The following is a 19,635-nucleotide window of genomic DNA, read 5'->3' on the forward strand; positions in this document are numbered from 1 at the left end:
AAGCCCGTACTTAAACAAAACCATAGAAACCTCTTGCACTTTCATTTAGGAATTTCCTGAGAAAACTAGCATTGAAGCACATAGTTTCATCTGATATTAATACAGTACCCTGCAATTCTTTCTACTTTCTTCCAGCTACTCGGTGTATTTTTGCTGAGTGCTTCAATGATAAAAGTAAACAACGGAGACAGCAGAGTTTAAATTTACTCAGTATTTTCTAAAAGTATCATTTAGTTTCAAAAACATTATGAAAACTCTGTTGTGTTCATGTCACAAAGGCGGTCTGGTTCCGGCACTATGCAGAGGCTGATTTGGCTGGTGTGGAAGTCAGAAAGCTGCAATCTACCCAAGCTTCGCGTTTTGGGTTGCCAGCTCTTGCCCAGAAATGAAATAATTTTCATGAGACTGTATGTGGACTGTAACTGGTAGACCATTTTTCCAGCCAGTTTCTAACATGGCTTTATGAGTGTTGCTTAGGAGCTCCTGTGCCCATCAACATTTGATAATAGTGCTTTTCTTCTATAAGATATTGAGCATATAAAAATATTACATTGAAAAGTTGGGGATGGGCAAGAAAAGCCAGCCATTCCGGTTGATTGTGTAAATTATATGAATGTCCTTCAAAGAGTAAGGTGCTGGACTGCTGGCAGTCAGGACATCTGGGTTCTTTTCTGACAGCAAAGATACATATTAGAATTGAACGGATTTCATAGTTCCTGTCAAAAAACGAGGTTTTGGTCAAGCTGCTACATATCAGATGAGCAAGTCCTTTGTTATGATCTTAAAATCATCTGATTGCATGGTAAGACAGATTAACTTCCTAACCTGGAAAAAAAGGCCCTGGTTTAACTATTTTCCATGGGTTTGCTTTTCTCCTCATTGAGGAAGATACTGGGTAGGGACAATGCAGGTCCGTTTTTCATTGTCAGTGAATTCTTCAATGTGTCTTGTTTCCTGTTGTGTCTCAGTCTTTGGGGAGCGTTTGTTCTCTGGAAAACCAGTTAGTGTCCTCTTGAAATACTCTGGGAGTCTTCACACTATATGTGTTTGAAATCTAATATGTTACCATATGTCTTCTAGTATCCCTGTAAGGGATGGATTGGAGTACCCCAGTAACGGGTAGATTGCTTCCGAGTGTACAGTAGGACATGGAGGAAGAAGAAATCTGTCTGAATCTCTGGTAAAACTCTAACTCTGATGAGAGTGGTATAAAGCCTCAAATCAGGATAGTGACCACATTAAGGTGTAAACAGCTTATTAACTGGTAGCTTCTTTTAATCGTGCTTTCATGCCTAGGGTTTGCGTTTACTCTACATGTGAGCTGTATATAATTATGCCTGTTAAAATATTAAGATTTAAAATCGTAGTAGTCATATTTATACAGGTAATAGTGTGGCTGTATTCATACAGTATAAATGCATTTAGCTCTTTCTTGTGCAGGAGTAACTTCATTGGGGTATAGACTAGGCTTCCTGATCTACTCTGGAGAGGCTTATATGCTAGTTAAAAATATTTTACTTTCTAAAATTAAAAAAGGGTGATGAATATAGCAATTATCAGCAGGAATTTTTGAGAAAGAAACTTGACTTATTTTTTAACATTAGGATGATTTCCCTGAAATTGTGGGGTAAAAAAAAGGGAACCAGGCTATTTTAAAGTGAGGGGGGGGAAAAATAATCAAAGAACATGTGCTAATATTTATTTCTAGTTGCAAAAGAGAGAACAACTATGAAGACAGCTATAATGAAAAGAAACTGATATGAAATATCATATGAAATAGGGTTACATGTTGGCAGTTTGTTAGTAGTGATTTGGATATCAGGGGTTTTTTTTTTATCCATTTACTAGAAGTACCCTGCGGAAAGAAGTCAGTGACTGTATACTACTAAAATGATATTGCTGAAAGAACTATGAGGAAAGAAGAGTCCATCCCTTTAATGATAATGTTTAGGGTCCAATTATCTCCTAAGCTTAGTCTCCATTGTAAGCCTGTTAGTAAAACAGGCTGCGTAAGAAGTACCAATTCCATGCAAGCTTTTTGTAAGGCCACTCTGGCAGCTCAGTGTAAAGAGCGCTTTAGTGCAACTGAGAATTAAGCCAATTTCAATGCATATTCTGTAACAACATTTTGCTCTAATGTGCCAGAGGTCACGGACTCATAAAAATTTCCTGGCAGTCTTCTGAAAATATGATTGTATTTGAACTAAATTCACCCTGCGATGCTCCTTAGCAGATCACGACTATCCATGTCAAAGCATGCTCCCGTTTTGTGGATGGTGCTCACATTGCAAGGCACAAGTCAGTGAGTCATGGTGGTCACAAGGGTTTCTCCAAAACATTTTGCTGGAACGTTCATGCCATACCTTGTTTTATGAGGCAGTCAAAGCAATCACTGGATGCTTGAGAGCTGGCTAATAAAAAGTTGAACAAGCTTTAAAATTATTATTTAAAACAGGTTTTTAATTGTTTTGTAGCTCTTAACCTAACAATCAGCATTTCAGCATCTGCTGTGGATTTGCTAATTATGCTTGACTAGAAGACCTAGCCAATCGTAACAAGTTAGGTTTTCTATACAGTACAGATAATTTGAGCCCCATCTTTGCTCTGACTGGAGTCAATAGGAGCTTTATTATTGCCTTAAGTTACCGTTTGAAGGCCATTGAAATCCATGAAAAGAGGCCTGGGGATGCCCATCAATTGAAAGATGCCCTTAGTAGGTTTGGCTCAAACCCTGGGAGCAAAATGAGGCCCTAAAAAGGCTTTCCCCCGCCCCCACCACCTCCATCTTATAAACACCCTTGTTTGATTTCATTGCGATTATTAAAAAAATCCTGTATTCTCATATCTCTGGTTCATTGGCAGGGATAGCTTACAGTTGTAATGAAAGGACATTTGTCTCTTTCAAAACTGGCCACAAAGCAGTTTCTGGCTGAAAGTATTTGCTGTCTTCAATAAATAATCAAGACAAAATAACCAGAGCTATTGGTGAGCTTTTTGCTTGTGATATATATCTCTGGCAGGTAAGAGCTTTGGGATTTTGATGAAAGGGAAGCAAAGTATTTCATTACACAGTTTTGTTTTGTTTTGTTTTTAAATATGATCGTTACTTTCTCAGAAATATTAATGAGAGCCTTCCCATCTGCCAGTTGCTGCCCTCCAGCAGTTCAGATATTACCTACGTACTGTTTATTCTTGACTGTGTGGTGTGCGGTATGATAAATATAGAATTATGTACAATAATGCTTACAGATTTCGGCACTTTTCACATACAAGCATTCACAGACTTATATTGAGAATATATTTTTTGTCTCACACATGATGGATATATTAAAGTTCGCCCTTATCACAATATAAAGAAGATTAAATTGGGATTGTTTTTAATCTATTGTGAAAACATAGAATTTTTATTGCAAAGACTGACCCTTTCAATAGCCAGGATAGGGGACAGGGAAAGCAGCTGTGAGCTAGCAACTCCCTTGGGATCCAATAGCTAAAACAGTTTTCCCCTTGTCTATGTGAGAAGCTGAGGCTCGGTTTCTAGAACCAGCCAGTCTCATAATGTTGTTGATAATTAACCAGTAGTGGGGGAAAGCAGGGGGTCAGTGTTCTGCATTGACTTTGTATTTTTGAACATCTCTTAACTGTGCACTGTTCAATGCTTTCCTGTATTTTGAGTGCTTAGATTGTCTGCCCACAAAGAAGCAGTTGGGAATGAATATCTTGATCTGCAAAGACCAAGACCATTTCATGTTTTGGAGAGGAGTTCTGCCGGGGCTATCTGACAGAGGCCTTGCATATTTTCTTTGGCTTCATACACTCATGGATTTCCTGACTTCAGATGGAAGCAGATTACTCACTTAGTCGTCACTAGAAGATTTTTAATTTACAATTTAACCTTTGCTCTTACTAGATTTGTGGTGTGTATATAACAGGACTTTACTTTCATGTTACAGCACGTTTCCTAAGTAAATAGTGACTCATTTTAAGAATTACATTTTAGTTTAGTTTATCTGCAGAGAGGCATCAAAGGATAGTTAAGAAAAAAATAAATCTATTTTCTGTGTGCCTTATATCTATTAAAATGGAAATGTGGAAACTAAGGACCCTGTTTTTTCATCATGGAAACACTCAATTCCCATAAATATGTGTGGGAATGGATGGGCATATGACTCCTGAGCTTTGAAATGATGGAAGATAGTGTTTCTGTGAGGGTTATGAGAGTATGCAAGTACAGCAAGAGTAGTAGAAAACACTTTAAGGAAATTTGCAATTTTTTTTTTTAATTAAGGGAAATGATGTATGAAATTAACTTTCTATCACTAGGTCTTCCAATTAATTTATCAGCTTATACTGATAAATGTGTGGAGTGTCAATGCTCCAAATTGTTCAGGAGTCAGTCATTAGAATAGTGGTAATTAACATTGGTAGCTTGTATATCTTGTTTGTGATTATTGAGCTGCTTATAGTATCCTTTTCCATCCCCACTGTGGCTCTCTAGATTCTTATTTATCCAAAGACAAACCTCTTTTTTCCTAAGCTATTTCTCTGACCCTTTTTTAACAGTCATTGCCAATCTGGTACTGTGCATCCTTAAAACAGTTCCTTGCAAGTTTATGTTAGTGTGTATTTGAAGTGGAGGATCTTAGTGATATGATTGATGATGTTCCTTTTTTTAAATTAACGTACTTGTCAGCAATAATGTAATGTTAATATTTACAAGATCAGTTGTATTTTTAATAATATTTCATATTAGCTTTTATAGTAAGCAGGGAAGTATTTCTTCTTTGTGGAATTCCCATGTATTGTAGACTAGTGAGTTCTGATCAAACTGGGAGATGTAATTTCTTCCCCAGTGTAAAAACACTTAAATGTCAAAGAAGAAAAAAAATTATAAGTCAAAGAACATGCATGCTAGGTCATCTGGCCAATGGGGAAAAGATATTTAATAGTGACTGTAAAGGGAATATCTCAATGTGTTACTTAAAAGTATTTTAACATAATGTTTCAATTTCATTTAAATATTTTTAATAAATGTATTTATTTTTAAATGAAGTTATTTTAAATAGCTGTGAGAGTTACATTGTAGAATATATGCAAATCTGTACAACCTTCTTCTACTGTTCATAATGGGGAGTCCCTGAAATGGAAATACACAGAATCCACAAGCTGGGGAGGAGCACTAGGTGAGTGTATTTGGTCCTCTGGCAGAATGTCCTGACCGATCAAACCCCACCGTGCAGTAATGCAGAACGTACGATGTTTGTGGGTAGGGTTAGCTGCAGTGGCTGTTGTTTCTGAATGTGCCGTTCAGTTACCCTGTGATTGGTCTTTGTGGTGCACACCCAAAGTGCTTATCCCAAGCCTTCCTCTCACTTTCTTTACTTCCAACAGATAATTGTAGGAGTTCTTCTGCTCTACTACCTTCTTGGAATCAGTGCCTTAATTGGAGCAGCAGTAATCATAGTTCTTGCACCTGTTCAGTACTTTGTAGCAACAAAACTCTCACAAGCCCAGAGGAGCACATTGGTAAGTGTCTTCAGGCTCATACATGATATAAATACCACTTCTGGTAATTACGCATTGATCTGTGTTTGGAATTACAAAACTAACAATGGACGTTGACCAAGAACTGATTCTCAAACATTGGTAATGTTCAAGAGTGTGAAAACATAAGTGTAAGCAGTTTTGGGGGTTAATACAGTTTTTGGGGTTTATAATTTTCAACAAGTATCTGTTTCCCTAAGAGCAAAAATCCTTAAGATCTTTCTAACTTGCAAATGTAAACAGTCAGTAATTATTGACTGAAATGGCTTTGTGCAGTCAGATGGTACACAAGTAAATGAATTGTGCAGAGCAGGCTGTCCAAGGGGAAAGGAGGTAGGAATGCTGCATCCAAACTCAGACCCCAGATACATCACAGTTGTGGAAATCTATGAAAGTGGCTTATTTAAGTAAGCTGTGGACAGTCCTGACTCCTACAATATTCTCCCCACTGGGGAGCTTAAAGGTCTGCTCAGTCACAAGCTGTTCCTTGGTCTCTCACTTGGCTTCTCTACAATTTGAATCACCTGCATCACTGCCAAGAAAGTTACCTTGTTTCATTGGAATTACCATGCCCAGCTGCTCTGAACCTTATCCCCACTTTGAGTGACTGTTGCACTGCCAAGGAAGCCATATGAACCTGTAATGGAGCCGGACACCTTCCTGAAATCTCTTCTACCACAAATTGTCTGTTGTAATGAGAGTTATTTGTGTACCTTCCTGTGTGGAAAGTTATGTCTTCACATCAGCAGTGTACACCCTTCTAGAAATATAGACAGCATTCTTCCCTGTAGCATCCAAGCAGGCAGTCAGCATCACCTACAAATTCCTGCAGATGGGAACAAGCATGTTTTGAAATGTCTCCACTGTGCAACACAATGCGGTGCAAAGATCCTTGAGCTAGCCTGAAAACTGGAAGCAGCATAACTTCCAGTTATACTTTACTGGGAGTATACCTTTGTCAGTGTATTATTGTGCCTTAGCCAGCTGGCCCTGCTCAGAGTCAAGGTGTTCCCTGCGGGATCACAGCTTCTTGCTAACGTGGCCTTGCTGCTTTGAAGCCTCGCACCGTTGTTTTCATATCATGTTGATTGGGAAGAGTGGTGTGCTCAGTTGTAGCTTGTCTGCATGTTCTGATCTCCTCTCTATGTGTCGGTGTGCCTATTGAAAATCCAGCCAGTGTGCTGGGCAGCAGAAGTCATGAGAGGCTGCCTTGGCAGGTGATCAGAAGGGTGACAGAGGAGTAAAATTTTCAGTACAAGCTACACGATTTAGGAGTGCAAGCCAATGACCTTTTTACTTGAGCTCTAGGGAAGATCACCTTCATGAGAAACAACATGTGAATGGACAGAACTAGTAAAGATTACTTGGCTGATTACGAGGGGCTGCATAAAAGTTTTGAGTGATCCTTGTGTTTAGGGGGGAGGTGCTTTAATTATACTCTTTAAGTAAATGTGTATGTAAATGTTGCAGGAGTACTCCAATGAGAGACTGAAGAAGACAAATGAGATGCTTCGAGGCATTAAGCTCCTTAAACTCTATGCTTGGGAGCACATCTTCCACAGCAGCGTAGAGGAAACCAGACAAAAAGAAATGACTAGCCTCAAGTCTTTTGCCCTTTATACCTCTATATCCAGTAAGTCTCTTCCTTCATTCTAATCCACTGTTCAGCTGAAGTGCTACTGCATTATTAGCTACTAATGAATTTACCATTTCTCTGTTGAGATTGTTTCAGTTGCTTTAGGCTCTGATCCGTACTCCTCGCTTTCCATTTAGTCAGACTTTCCATTTAATTCAGTAGAATTTTGCCTGAATGGGAAATAGGCCTAAAAGAAAATGTCAAGATTAATACTTCATAGCATTAACTTTTCTGGGATAAAGCTTTTAAGGGACAAGTTTTTCACAGGCTACCCTTAGCCAGAAATATTCTCCTCTATAACATAGCTTCAGGAAGAAGCCTTTGTTGATGTGTTGGTTTTTTTTTCTTTGTTTTGTTCTGTGTTTATTTTTTCTCCAGCATTTTGCGCAATACAGTGTATCATAATATATGACAGGAATTGTCTTTGCATTGAAGGTCCAACAGAAGGTACTTACACTTTCTTAGTCAAAATGTGGGTTTCTTATAAAAATAAGTGATTCTTAAGATCATTTCTATATCCCAGAAAGGGAAAACATGAGAAACCTGGCAATTTCATGATTTCATAGCCAGATGCTTTTGTCACATGTTATCTTTCAAGCTGCTTTAAGGCATTTATCCTTTTATCCTTTTAAAAAGACCTAGGGCCAATTGAACTCTGTATTTGAGGAGATCATATGCAACACCTATATATTGCTATTGTAATACTTTAGAAATAATTAGTAAAGACATACTGAAGAATATTGTTCATATAATCTGTAAGATATTAATGAAATGGAAAATTCTAGTGAGAAGTATTCAAATGCCACAAATGACCTGCACATATAGCTTCTAGACTAAGGAAGACTACCTCTTAGGAAAATAACTTCCAGTCTGGTTAGTATTTTGTGATTTCATTTGCCCGAGAGATGTGCAGCTGACTTTCTTCCCTGCCAAATGATCACATAGGTGATGCGCTCTGAGGGAAAGATCCCAATCTCACTGAATTTAACTGACAGTAAGTTGAGGTTTTCCTTGACTTCTGAGACCAGAATTTTTCTCTGGGGATCCTGAGCTCTCTGTGCTTTAAGAGTAGTTTCCATTTTGACATAAAACAGAATTTAGGTGGAGTAGATTGTGTGACCGGAAACTTCATCCTACACCCAGATCAACACAGATGGGCTCCCTGTGTTTGCACTTCATGTGACATTAAAATCTATTTATAGTCAGAGCCACAGGTTCAGCTGTAGGACTGAAGGAGCTGTGGAGGCTTATTTGATTTTAAATCCTCACAGTAACAGCTAGGAAAAGGTGTATTTGTCCAAGAATACTGACTATTCCATAAAGAAATAGCAATGTAAATAACACATATTATTAAAAACAATTCCAAATACTTAGTGATGTTTCTGGAAACATTTGGTGATTGCATTTACATTCTTGTTTTGTATTATGTGTGATATTTATGTGTATGTAAGATACAGTAGATCAGTTTCTTAGCTGGGGTAAACCAGTGCAGCTTTTTTATGTTGATGTTGCATATCATTTTGGCTTATAAAGGGTTCCTGTAGTTTTGGCCTAGGAGTTCCTTACGCCCTCTGTCTTCAGCAGAAATTACACTGATCTCTACAAACTTGCAGTCTAGCAGACCAAAAAGGGAATGTAGATACAGAAGAACTTGCCTTTTTTCTTACCATAAGTATAATTAGAGTGACAGGTATAATCAGCACAAAGTGTGTTTGCTAATATTACAGTGAACATGATTTCATTTTTTTTAAGAAAAAAAAGAATGAAAAGGGAAGGAGATGACCAAGGTTTTATGTATTATTGATCAAGACAAAGGCAGACACTTCCTAGAAGAACAAGAAAGCAGAAATGAGATTTTTATATGTACTTTTTTGACATACAGTTTTAAATAGACTCTGGAATTCTTTTCTAAATACACTTAGCTGTTAGTATGAATGAAAGAATGTGGTTGGAGCTACTTCTATTCATGAGGAATAGATTTACATTGGATTACAGAAGATACACCTACAAGTCTCAGGGCAGTGTTGGCTAGACCGCAAGAAAATTCCATTTCAAGACCACATGGAAATTGGATCTCATCTGCCTTGCCCGTGTGCCTGGATCCAGTTTGTATGTATATGGAATTGTTCATGTGTACTAAAAGAGCTGTTATAGAAATTAGCTCTTCCTATGATTTTAATTAAATATATCCAAAGTGGGGTTGCAAAGTTGGTAGTGATACCTTTTGAATTTTGACAGCAAGTTCTTTAATTGTAGCAAAGAAGATTCCTATGTAATATTTTTTATACTGATGAGAAAGATTAGTCTATATGCAGTTTTACAGGATTTAGTATATACTATATATTCAGGAAAGCTAGAGAAAGAAAGGAGTGGTTTTCCTATTTATAGGAATTTTTACCTAATCTGTCAGAAGCAAAGTAACTCCAGGATTTCTCACAGGAAAATAACAGTAGTTACTACCCTAAAATATACAGTTTTCAGTCTGCCTTTTTCCAGTAACAAAGTACTTTTGACCAAATCTAACTAAACCAAAAGTCTTAGCTGCAAAATAAATTTATTTTTTTAAACATTTTATTATTCTGGACACTTGCATAATTGAAAAAATAAAAATTAAAAAACCCAACCCCAAAATTCCCGTGGTTCAATAAGCCCTTATTTGTTTGCCTGAAAGATGATGTTTGAAGTGAAGTCCTTGGCTGTACTTGTGATCTCACATAATAGCAAAATTCAGATCAGCTTCTTGGGAGCCACCAAGTGGCCCTAGCTGCCTTAACTGTAGTGGGCTTTGCCAACCCTACAGTATATTTTACCCATCCAGTGTCATATTTGACAGGTATCATCTCATACGGTAGCCAGCAGAAGAGCAGGATCCATCTCTGAGAAGTTTATCAGCTTTCCTAGATTCCCTCATCAGATTCGTTCAAAAAAAAAAAACCAAACTCAGGTACTGCAGCAGTCTCAAAGGCAACTTGCAAATACAAGGATTTAATAGAATTAAGAAGTCCATAGTTGCAGGCAGCAAGTTTCAATTTGAAAAAAAATTTCTGCGCCATAAATACCTCAAGTTTATACAAAGTGTGAAAACTGGGCAGGAAGTAGAATCTTGAGGAGAAATGAGAGTCTGAACTGAAGCTGTTTGGTATTCCAACACAGAAAAAAATATCTTCCTCAGAAAAAATATATGATTTTTTTTCCCTAGGGGGAGGAGTAAACTATGAATTTATGCGCTTTAATAAATGTTAGTTTTTCAAAGGCTAAGGCTTTATTTTGGAATTATATACACAAATGTACTTATGTTTTCAAATATTCCCCTCTGCCCAAGGAATTAGAGCTATATGATATAACACAGCTATTTTATTTAAGCTTGAGTACAGACTTTACAAGTGTGTTACTGGATTCATTAAAGATCATCTAAACGTAGGAAAAAGGAACATCTTACAGTATGTTAAGTTATTTAGGAGGTTTATGTCCAGAAAAGGATGGCCAAACAGTCAACCAGAAGTATTTGTGGGTCAAATGATGACATTCCACTTCAGATGAAGTAACCGGGAAGTGCTTTTACTGCCTGAACATTGGCTATACCTGGTAGGAAGAAAGGACAGGCATATGTTAAAAAAAAAAGGTAGCTAGCCTCTTTCTTGTGTCTTACACGTGCACTGATCTTTTAATTCTATTTTAGCTATAGATTCTGTATTCTTTCTCTGAATTTTTATTTCATAAAATAAAGTTGAGACAGGATCAAAATGAAAAGGTGATGATTAAACAATATTCTCAGGTTGCGACAGAGGGGACAGATGTGTCGGGTGATCATAGCTCTGGTTCTGAGTCAAGCTCCCAAATGGACAACTGGTTGTTATTGCATTCTTAACCCATATTCCTGCCCAATTTAAGAGAGAAACGGTGTTTTCTTGCTTCTCCCCATTTATCTGTTTAATAACCTCTGAATGCTATAGTGCATGAGTTACTATAGTGAGGGAAACCAGGGCACCAAGACAGACACTGTTCAAGGCCAGGGAGGAAACTGGTTCATTGTTTGCATTTTAATAACTCAAGGCCCAGCTGAAATCAAAGCTGTACCGCATTTAGGTACCATTAGTACCTGCATCGAGCTCCCGAGGACATTCACAAAGTAGCCAAGCCTGACAAAGCAGGAGTAGTTATGAGTAAATCCTCCAAAAGAGTAAACTAAATCAACAATACAATGCAGGGTTGCCAACCATCCCTTACCCTTTGAACTGCTTCCCAAAACCTGTGGGGGCCACAAAGCCCTGTACCTCCCAAGTGATGCCCCAGAAGTAGTCACAGCTTGACGTACGTGCTGGTGGCTCTCCCAGGAGGTCATGCCACTGGGCGGCGGGATGGGGCAGAGCCAGGTGTGCAGCCAGCAGTGAGTCTCCTTTTCCTCTTACTGCCATATACTCAAGTCGCCCGCTAGACCTTGTACCAGCTCAGCCTATCTGCCTGTCGTGAGGCTGAGACCAGCAGCATCCCTCGCCTGAGCTGCGTGTGAGCTGATCACAGATCAAAACCAGTAGATTAGTCTTCTCTTTCTAGTGTGTGCTGCTGGGTTCTGCTTGATGATGTGTAGATAAGTAAACTGTAGGCATTTTAAAACAAAGTATTGATGTGTGTAGATAGTTGCACATTTTTCCTGTCTTAAACATAGAAAATACCATTGTAAACCAGTGCTAGTAGTATTTTAACATTTAACATGTCTGAATGGAAATTGTTTCTAAATGTTCCTACGTGTTTTCCTTCACAGTCTTTATGAATGCAGCAATACCAATTGCAGCTGTACTTATAGTAAGTATGGACTTTTCTAATTAGTGTTAATTGCAACTGTATTTTCAAGTATCAGCGATGTGGAAATGAGGAAGGAAGAGGACAGGATGCAAACGTGCTACACGCTTGCAATTCCTCTGGGAGAGAACGAAAAATGCCCACTTCTCTGTGACCAGATGCAGCCGAGAGTATGCAGCACTCCCCCAAACTGTTAATAGAGTATAAATTAAGATTCTGTGAATTAAATGCTCATGAAATATGAAGTCTTTGTGCATTTCCTTCTCTACGACAAAACACTGATAATGATGATATCTGTCTCTTTGTAGACATTTGTGGTCCATGCTCATCTGACAAGAAAGGCTGACTTCTCCCCGTCTGTGGCATTTGCCTCCATCTCGCTGTTTCATATTCTCGTGTCTCCATTGTTCCTGCTCTCCAGTGTGGTTAGATCCACTGTCAAGGCATTAGTAAGGTGAGAACCGTAAAATTAATATCTTTGATAACACCTCTCCAACTTTTGAGAATGTGTCTATTGCTTGTTTTCCAATTTTAAGTTTAGAAATAGTGTGGTGGTTATTTATCCATTGTTATTAATTTCTTCGCAACTTTTTACCTCGCAGGGTTCCCTTGGTTGTAGCATGTGGGCCAAGTTCCTTGCTGATACAATTGTCACAACCAATATTTTGTAGTCCACGGCTAGTACTTCATTGTGTAGAATGGGTTGAGCTATACTGGTACTGCATGCAACATGTAGGTGGTAACAAGAAAGGAGTGAAAACTTACTGAAGATTCAGTTTTGTAACTTACCTAAATGTTTCCCTCCATCAAGCCTGTAGAAGGGGAAAAGGTAATCACAAAAGTACATGTGTTTCAGCGTGTATCTCTTGGGCTGTGCTTAGCCTCCACCCTTCTGACCTCAGGCTGAGGGTTGCATGTAGGTGGAGAGTTAGACTTAAACAAATAAACAAACAAACAAAACCCCATAAAAATCACTGTTAAGTGTGAGGGTAAGTGTGCTGGTTTTGACAGGGGTAGAGTTGCTTTTCTTTGTAGTAACTAGTATGAGGCTATGTTTTGGATTTGTGCTAAAACCAGTGTTGATAACGCAGGGATGTTTTCCTTGTTGCTGAGCGGGGCTTACACAGAGCCAAGGCCTTTTCTGCTTCTCACCCCACCCACCAGTGAGTGGGCTGGGGGTAAGCAAAAGCTGGGAGGGGACACAGCCAGGGCAGCTGACCCCAACTGGCCAAAGGGATATTCCATACCATATGACGTCATGGTCGGCATATAAAGCTGGGGGAAGAAGAAGGAAGGGGGAAACATGTTCAGAGTGATGGCGTTTGTCTTCCCAAGTAATGGTTACGTGTGATGGAGCCCTGCTTTCCTGGAGACGGCTGAACACCTGCCTGCCGATGGGAAGCAGTGAATTAATTTCTTGGTTTGCTTTGCTCGCATGCGCGGCCTTTGCTTTACTCATTAAACTGTCTTTGTTTCAGCCTATGAGTTTTCTCACTTTTACCCTTTTGATCTCTCTCCCCCATCCCACTCCAGGGGAAGTGAGCAAGCGGCTGGGTGGGTCTTAATTGCCAGCTGGGGTTAAACCACGACAGTAAATATCTGCTCCAGACTTGATGAATTTTTACTTTCTTATCAACATGTTAGTCTGAGTGTTCAAAAACTGAACCTGTAGAACTGTTGTTTTACTGGGAGTTTTACTTTAAGTATCAACAGATCTGTGTTAAAAAAAAAAAAACAAACCCTGTTAATGGTTTTCATATGTGGTGTAACTCTGACGGATGGGGAGGAAGACAGAATTTGGGCTTCTTACTTTATTAGGACCTCTTTGTGATCTCTAATATAGCTGTCTTAAGACCTTGTCTAAACTATGGGACAGATACTAGACACCAGCCCTTCCTTAACTGCCTTTGTGTCATTTTGGAGATGGACAGGAGACTACAGCAGGAGGCTGAGATTGCTGTCACTGTTTTGAAATTCCCTGACAGTGCAAAGTCACAGCTGTGTCCTCTCTCCTAACAAGTGTGAAATCTGAGAGCATCAGTGGCTTCATGAAATGTTTTACAGCCACTGTGGTAGTCCCTAGAGCCATGGCAAATTGTCACACTATGATTGCAGCCAGCAGTGTATCTAGGGGCCCACACTGGCATTGGTAACGGGCATTTATTTTGGCCTGTCTGAGGATTTCTTTGTAAATGAATTGGTTGCCTGTTAATGCTGCAGGAGCAATTCTGAAGCAGTTAGTTTCAACCAAGTATTAATTTTCTGTAGCCAGCAGTTCTTCATGAGTTATTCTGTAGTTATCTTCTTGTTAGCAGGCTATTGCCCTGCTCTTTGTAGTGCAGACAAGAATCCCCTGGTTCAAACTCCGTAACAAAGTTGACATGATCCCTGTCTTCCTGGCTGGCTGTATCACAGTAGCCCAGGTAGTGTTCCAGAGTGCATTGCTCCATAGTGCTGCTGGTGCTACTCCAGATGTGTCTTCTGAGTACCCCATCCTTCAGTGCAATATTTTGGAATCATGTGCTAGATATTTTCAGCCCATGCAAATACAGGCTTGCTTAAATAGTTTTGTAAATGTGAAAACACAGACAGCTGTTAGAAAGCTATGGTAGTGTCAAGTAAGCACAACTCTTGTTTACTTGCTATAACTGTGCCCTGCTGTTACACCTTCCTGCTAATAAGTAGCTGATTGGTAAGATCAGGAAAAGGTAACCTAATAAACCTTGATAAAACTGTACTTCAGCTTTCTTTAGGCTGAGATATTCTAGTTGGTTTTAGCAAGCGTACATGACAGCTTCTCCTGTACAGATAGAAACTAAGCAAAGCAGAAGATGATCCAGCAATGAAACCAGCACATAAAGGATACTAAGAGGGTGTTACTGGCTTTATATGTCAGGCACTTCACAACCCCTGCTCTGTTAATATTGACTACAGTCCCTGATGCCAGATGCTGTTAAGGAAAATAATCTCCACAAATAAACTTGTTGGTATCTTTAATCATTACACACGTGCCCAATTGCAAAGCATCCTCATGGACTGTCATTAATGCTATCAGAACAACTGTGTGATTCCAATGGTAAAACAGATTTAAAGCTTCTGTTTGACTTAGGGTCCCTGCAAACTTTCCAAGTTATGGGGCTAGGGCGTTCGCTTCTGAGAGGCAGAAGTGTTGAAAGTCTTCAGGAAGGTGAGAAATTCTGTTATCTCTTTGAAAAGTTTTTTTAATATGTAGAGTGTTTGTGCCATTGAAAATTAAAACTGGGCAGCCAACTGATGTATTTCTTAAACATGAGGCCTTCAAGGACAAAGGGTGCAGTGTACAATTTTCCATCAGCAAAGGTCAAGTAGCGAGAGTGGCATTATGTATCTTACTGTGTTTAATATGAAACCGCCTTTTCAGTCAGCTGTGCAAATAACCATGTTTTAATCAATACGTCTATTCTGTGGCTTAAAAATAAGCCTCCCCTGTGGAGGCGTTGGATTACTGGTGAAATTGCGATGTCAGCGAGAGCTCTGCAGAGAGCATATTTTTTTTATTCTTTAAGAGTGTAGAATGGTGTGGCATCCTGAAATATGAGTTGCTGCCTCTAACAAAAGATTTCCTCACAGCTATACTGTGTTTCCTGAGTAATTGCCACAGGAGCAGCAATTCCAGAATTAATCAGAGCATTGGGCAGAGGACTTGCAGAGAGAAGTTTTGGCACTTAGAGTGCAGCCACCTTGATACACAACCAGAGAGCAAAAAGCAAAACTCGAACTGTTGAATGGCTTAATAGAGGTGTGGTCTTGTTTGGGTATGCACAATCCAAGAATATGTTTGCTGTCTTCTTTTCTTTCCCCTCCGGACCCTGGAGCAGATATGCAGGAGACTTCTCTATCTGCTCTTTATATCTTCAGAGCAATAGTTCAAATGTCAGTGTAATTTTCCTATAGAGAATGTAGGTGCAGCTGCATACCAACTCCATATAGGCAGCATTTAAACCATCATTTGGTCCATTTAAAGACATTTAAAATATTCTTTTAAACATCTGGTTCACTGAACAAAAAGGTAAGATCTTTTCTAGCCCTGTTTTCCAGAGCTTTGTGTAAATAGATATAAATATCTCTAGTGATGGGGCTTCTAATTTCTTCTTTTGAGAAAATAGACCTTCCCATTAAGGAATTTTGGTCCATCATTGAGCCTGAATTAGTTTTTACTCCTCTTTTCCCATCGCAAATAGTTATTCTGCCCTTTTTCAGTTGCTTAGATTGCAGCAGCTGCTCTAGCGAAATTCACCCCACTATATATCTCCTGGTCCTCAGCTGCCATGAGCAAGTGGGCAGGCTGACAGTAAAACTGCAGCACCAGTTCTCTCTAAGTGAGTTCCCAGGTGGCTTCAGTCGCTACTTGCAGGAGAAGTGCTAACTGCACAGTGAGTCTGTCTTAGGCAGTCCTGTACTACCTTGGTCAAAGCACTGTTTTGGCACCAGTCAGGTACCTCATGAAGTTCTTAGAGGAAAGTAAGTCTCTTTCTGAAGAAGAAACCCCTGGCAGTGGAATGCAAAATAAATGCTGGGGGGTTTATTCTTATTTTTTTAAGATTTGCATACGAACAGATAGCCACGTATCACTATGTTACAGTGACATTGTTTGCCTGTTTCTCCCCAGTACCCTAAGGCTAAATACTGAAATAAATTTTTCAGTACCTGTCCATAAATTTATTTTTAGGAACTTAAGGCCTTCTGACACTTATCATTTTGGAGAATGATGGTTAACTTATTTCCAGCTAATTGAGCCCATTTGATGTTGAGTTCATGATTCAATCCACTTCCTTTACAAATTTAATTTGCTGTCCCTGTGAGTAGATTAGACGTACAGTTTACAAAGTCAGGTGCAGAGATAAAATTGTTGCCATGATCTGTTAAATGTCACAGTAAAGGCTCATTATCTGTTAGCTAATTGGATCTTAAGCAGCTTGTGAAGATTTTATGCCTTCTCCTTTGTTCCTGGTTGTCAGGATTCCTTTTATATCTCATCTGTTGAACACTGTTCTGTTAAGGCATATTCTTGTATCATGTTACCTCATACACTTTGTATTTCATCATAGTTGGTTGAATTTAGCTCACGGTGTATGGATTTCATCAGACTGCTTGCGTTCATAAGCCTGTTCAGTAGAACTGGCTGTGCAACACTTTAACAAAAATTATGTCAATTCTACTTCGGCATGTGGCTTCAAAATGAGCTACTGTTGTAGCTGGTCTGCATCCCACCAAATGCCTGAAAAAATCTTCCGTGTAATCTCTCTGGTGGTGTCAGAAAAGGCAAGACTTGAGAAGCGTTTCCACAAGCCATTGCAATATCTCAGCTATTAATAGAAAACAGGGCAGGTTTTGTCAACTTCTTTGCAGTAACTTCTCATTACACATTTTCATATGCCTGTAACAAAATGAAAACAAACAAAATACACAGCAGACAGTGGTGGAAATTCTAAACACAGATGCTGCATAATAAACATTGTAGTGGACAAAAGTTTTGCATTCCAGGTTGAGGCGTGACTCTGTTTTTCCCCTTCAGTGTGCAGAAACTGAGTGAATTCCTGTCAAGTGAAGAAATTGGAGAAGAGCATGATAAATCTTCAGAGCTAGGAAGTGCAGATGATCACAGCAAATACCAGGCGGTGGTGAGTAATGCTGTTTGTTTGCAGGTTAAGCGGCTGGAGTGATTTGTACCCAGAATAAATTTTTCACTTTTCCATTTCCTACCTAAAATTGCAAAAACTCTTTTTAATACCCTGAACTGTATAGGTCATAACATGGTTGCTTGTGTTTAGGACATTTTGCTGGTACTGCCACCAATTACTGCTTATTTCTGTCTTTCTGATTTTAAACAGCCACTGAAAGTTGTTAACCGCAAGAGGCCTGCCAGGGAGGACTGGAACAATTACAGCTCTCACATGAGAAGACCCATTAACATCACAGAAGCAGAAGATTTTTGTGTAAAGGTGATATGAAGGTCACTCTAATAACACTGTTACTATGGCTCACTAATAGTGACTTTTGTATTCTGATGGCAGTTTCAAATTCAAGAACCAGTATTTGATGTGAATGGTCAGACACTTCTGCTCATGTCAGAGATTAACCTCCACCTTTCTTTTCTAGTCTTCCATTTTAAGAGTTGACTACTGACCTCTATGTTGTGATTATGTGTGTATATTCCTCTAGATTTCACTCAGCAATTCTCTATTTTAAGTGTTTAAGTCATCAGCCCTGTTCTCATAACCACAATTTCCAGCTTGAAACATTGAACAGCCCAGGTTGGAAGGAATCTTGTCATACATCTTCCTTTCCCCTTTTGGAATTCCTAGTAGCCTTTCAAGATGAAGTTAAAAACTAACCTCCAAAGACCTAACTTTTTTGAAGAAAAAAATAGAATTACCCCTGCCACTTTGAAGACTGATAGTCTTGATTTGCTGTAGAAATGGCCTGAAGTAATAAAAACCCTGATGGTTGTTATAGTGATGATGCTGTTTATTTAGGAAGTCTGCTATTACATTTGCATTTCCAGCACAAGAAGATGAATAATTCAGTTTCATGGGACTAAGTAGGACAACTGGCAGTGCTTTCAGGTTTTTTTTAGAGGCTGTCATCTGACATGCTGCTTTGGTGCAGGATCCTTCTTGAATAGACTTCCAGGAAAATAAGAGGAATATTGGAGAGAGGGTTTTGGGCGGGATGTTGGATCAAAAGACAGCCTGGAGTGACAATGAAGGAGTTTGTCACAAAGGAGCAGCCAGAGCAGTAAACTCTGTAAAGACCGTATTTATAAGGTCTTTAATAGAAAGCCAGGACCAGCTGTAATCTTTGGCTCCATCTGCTGACATCGTTGTCGCTGGCGGCACCTGGGTCAGGGGATTTCTGCAGTTACCAAGTGCTGTCTGTCTGCAGCTCATTGCCCATGAAGGGACATTTTTTGAGAGATGATCCTCTGGCTGCCTTCAGTAGTCTAGAGGGAGGAACACTGCCCCTTCTTTTGTTCATTTTTTCAGGTTGTTTCCCAAGATAAAAGTATCACTTTTTTTCTCCAGGGTAGGATAAAAGTGTCCCGTTCCACTCTTCTCAGATCAAAAGATGTTGTACCTTGCATTGCTGAAAGGCTTTGAAGGCTTCAGTGGCTCTGAAAAAGTGAGAGAAGAGGGTCCTATATAAATACAGGCCTTTTAAAATTGTCTCCTGTTTCCTATTTTTCACAGTATCCATGGAAATCTTCTCCATTTAAAATCCTGAACAGGCTTTATTCTTTTTTTTTTTTGTCTTTTTCAGTGAAAAGATTTCTGTATTTAGCAAAGCCTAGGTTATCTGAGAATCATATCAGAAATACAAGGGAAAATACTGTAATAGGCAGCAACATCTAATTTCTGTTGAAAGTTCTGCAAATCTGCTTGGAATTTGGACTGTGTAATTGCTGTATATGCTGCAGTGTGTCTAGGGTGACATACAGTGCTCTGCAGAGAGCAAAACATGACCCTGTATATAATTTGTGTCATAATAATTTCATTTATTTCATGTACTCACCTTAAAAACAGCAAAACAAAAGAAACCCTAAAAAGTAATTTCTTTTTCCTCAGGAGTTTTCTGTAATTTTCTAATTCTTGGGCTTGTCTGAGTTCAGAGATTCT

General features: G+C 39.1%; 1 protein-coding gene across 5 annotated transcripts in view; it reads left to right on the plus strand.

Annotated features, from left to right (window-relative positions):
- Positions 1 to 19,635, plus strand: part of ABCC8 (ATP binding cassette subfamily C member 8) — an 81,453-nt gene that overhangs the window by 23,206 nt on the left and 38,612 nt on the right. For all 5 annotated transcript variants that reach the window (XR_012660780.1, XR_012660779.1, XR_012660781.1 and 2 more), the window contains 6 exons: positions 5,392 to 5,526; positions 7,015 to 7,177; positions 11,943 to 11,983; positions 12,289 to 12,434; positions 17,535 to 17,640; positions 17,851 to 17,961. Coding sequence is in view for 2 of the 5 variants with exons in the window: in XM_075094669.1 (XP_074950770.1) it covers positions 5,392 to 5,526; positions 7,015 to 7,177; positions 11,943 to 11,983; positions 12,289 to 12,434; positions 17,535 to 17,640; positions 17,851 to 17,961 (702 nt within the window). In the remaining 3 variants the exon portion in view is untranslated. The remainder of the gene's footprint in view (positions 1 to 5,391; positions 5,527 to 7,014; positions 7,178 to 11,942; positions 11,984 to 12,288; positions 12,435 to 17,534; positions 17,641 to 17,850; positions 17,962 to 19,635) is intronic.

The sequence above is a fragment of the Phalacrocorax aristotelis genome, chromosome 5, assembly GCF_949628215.1.
Source record: "Phalacrocorax aristotelis chromosome 5, bGulAri2.1, whole genome shotgun sequence".
Classification (NCBI taxonomy): domain Eukaryota; kingdom Metazoa; phylum Chordata; class Aves; order Suliformes; family Phalacrocoracidae; genus Phalacrocorax; species Phalacrocorax aristotelis.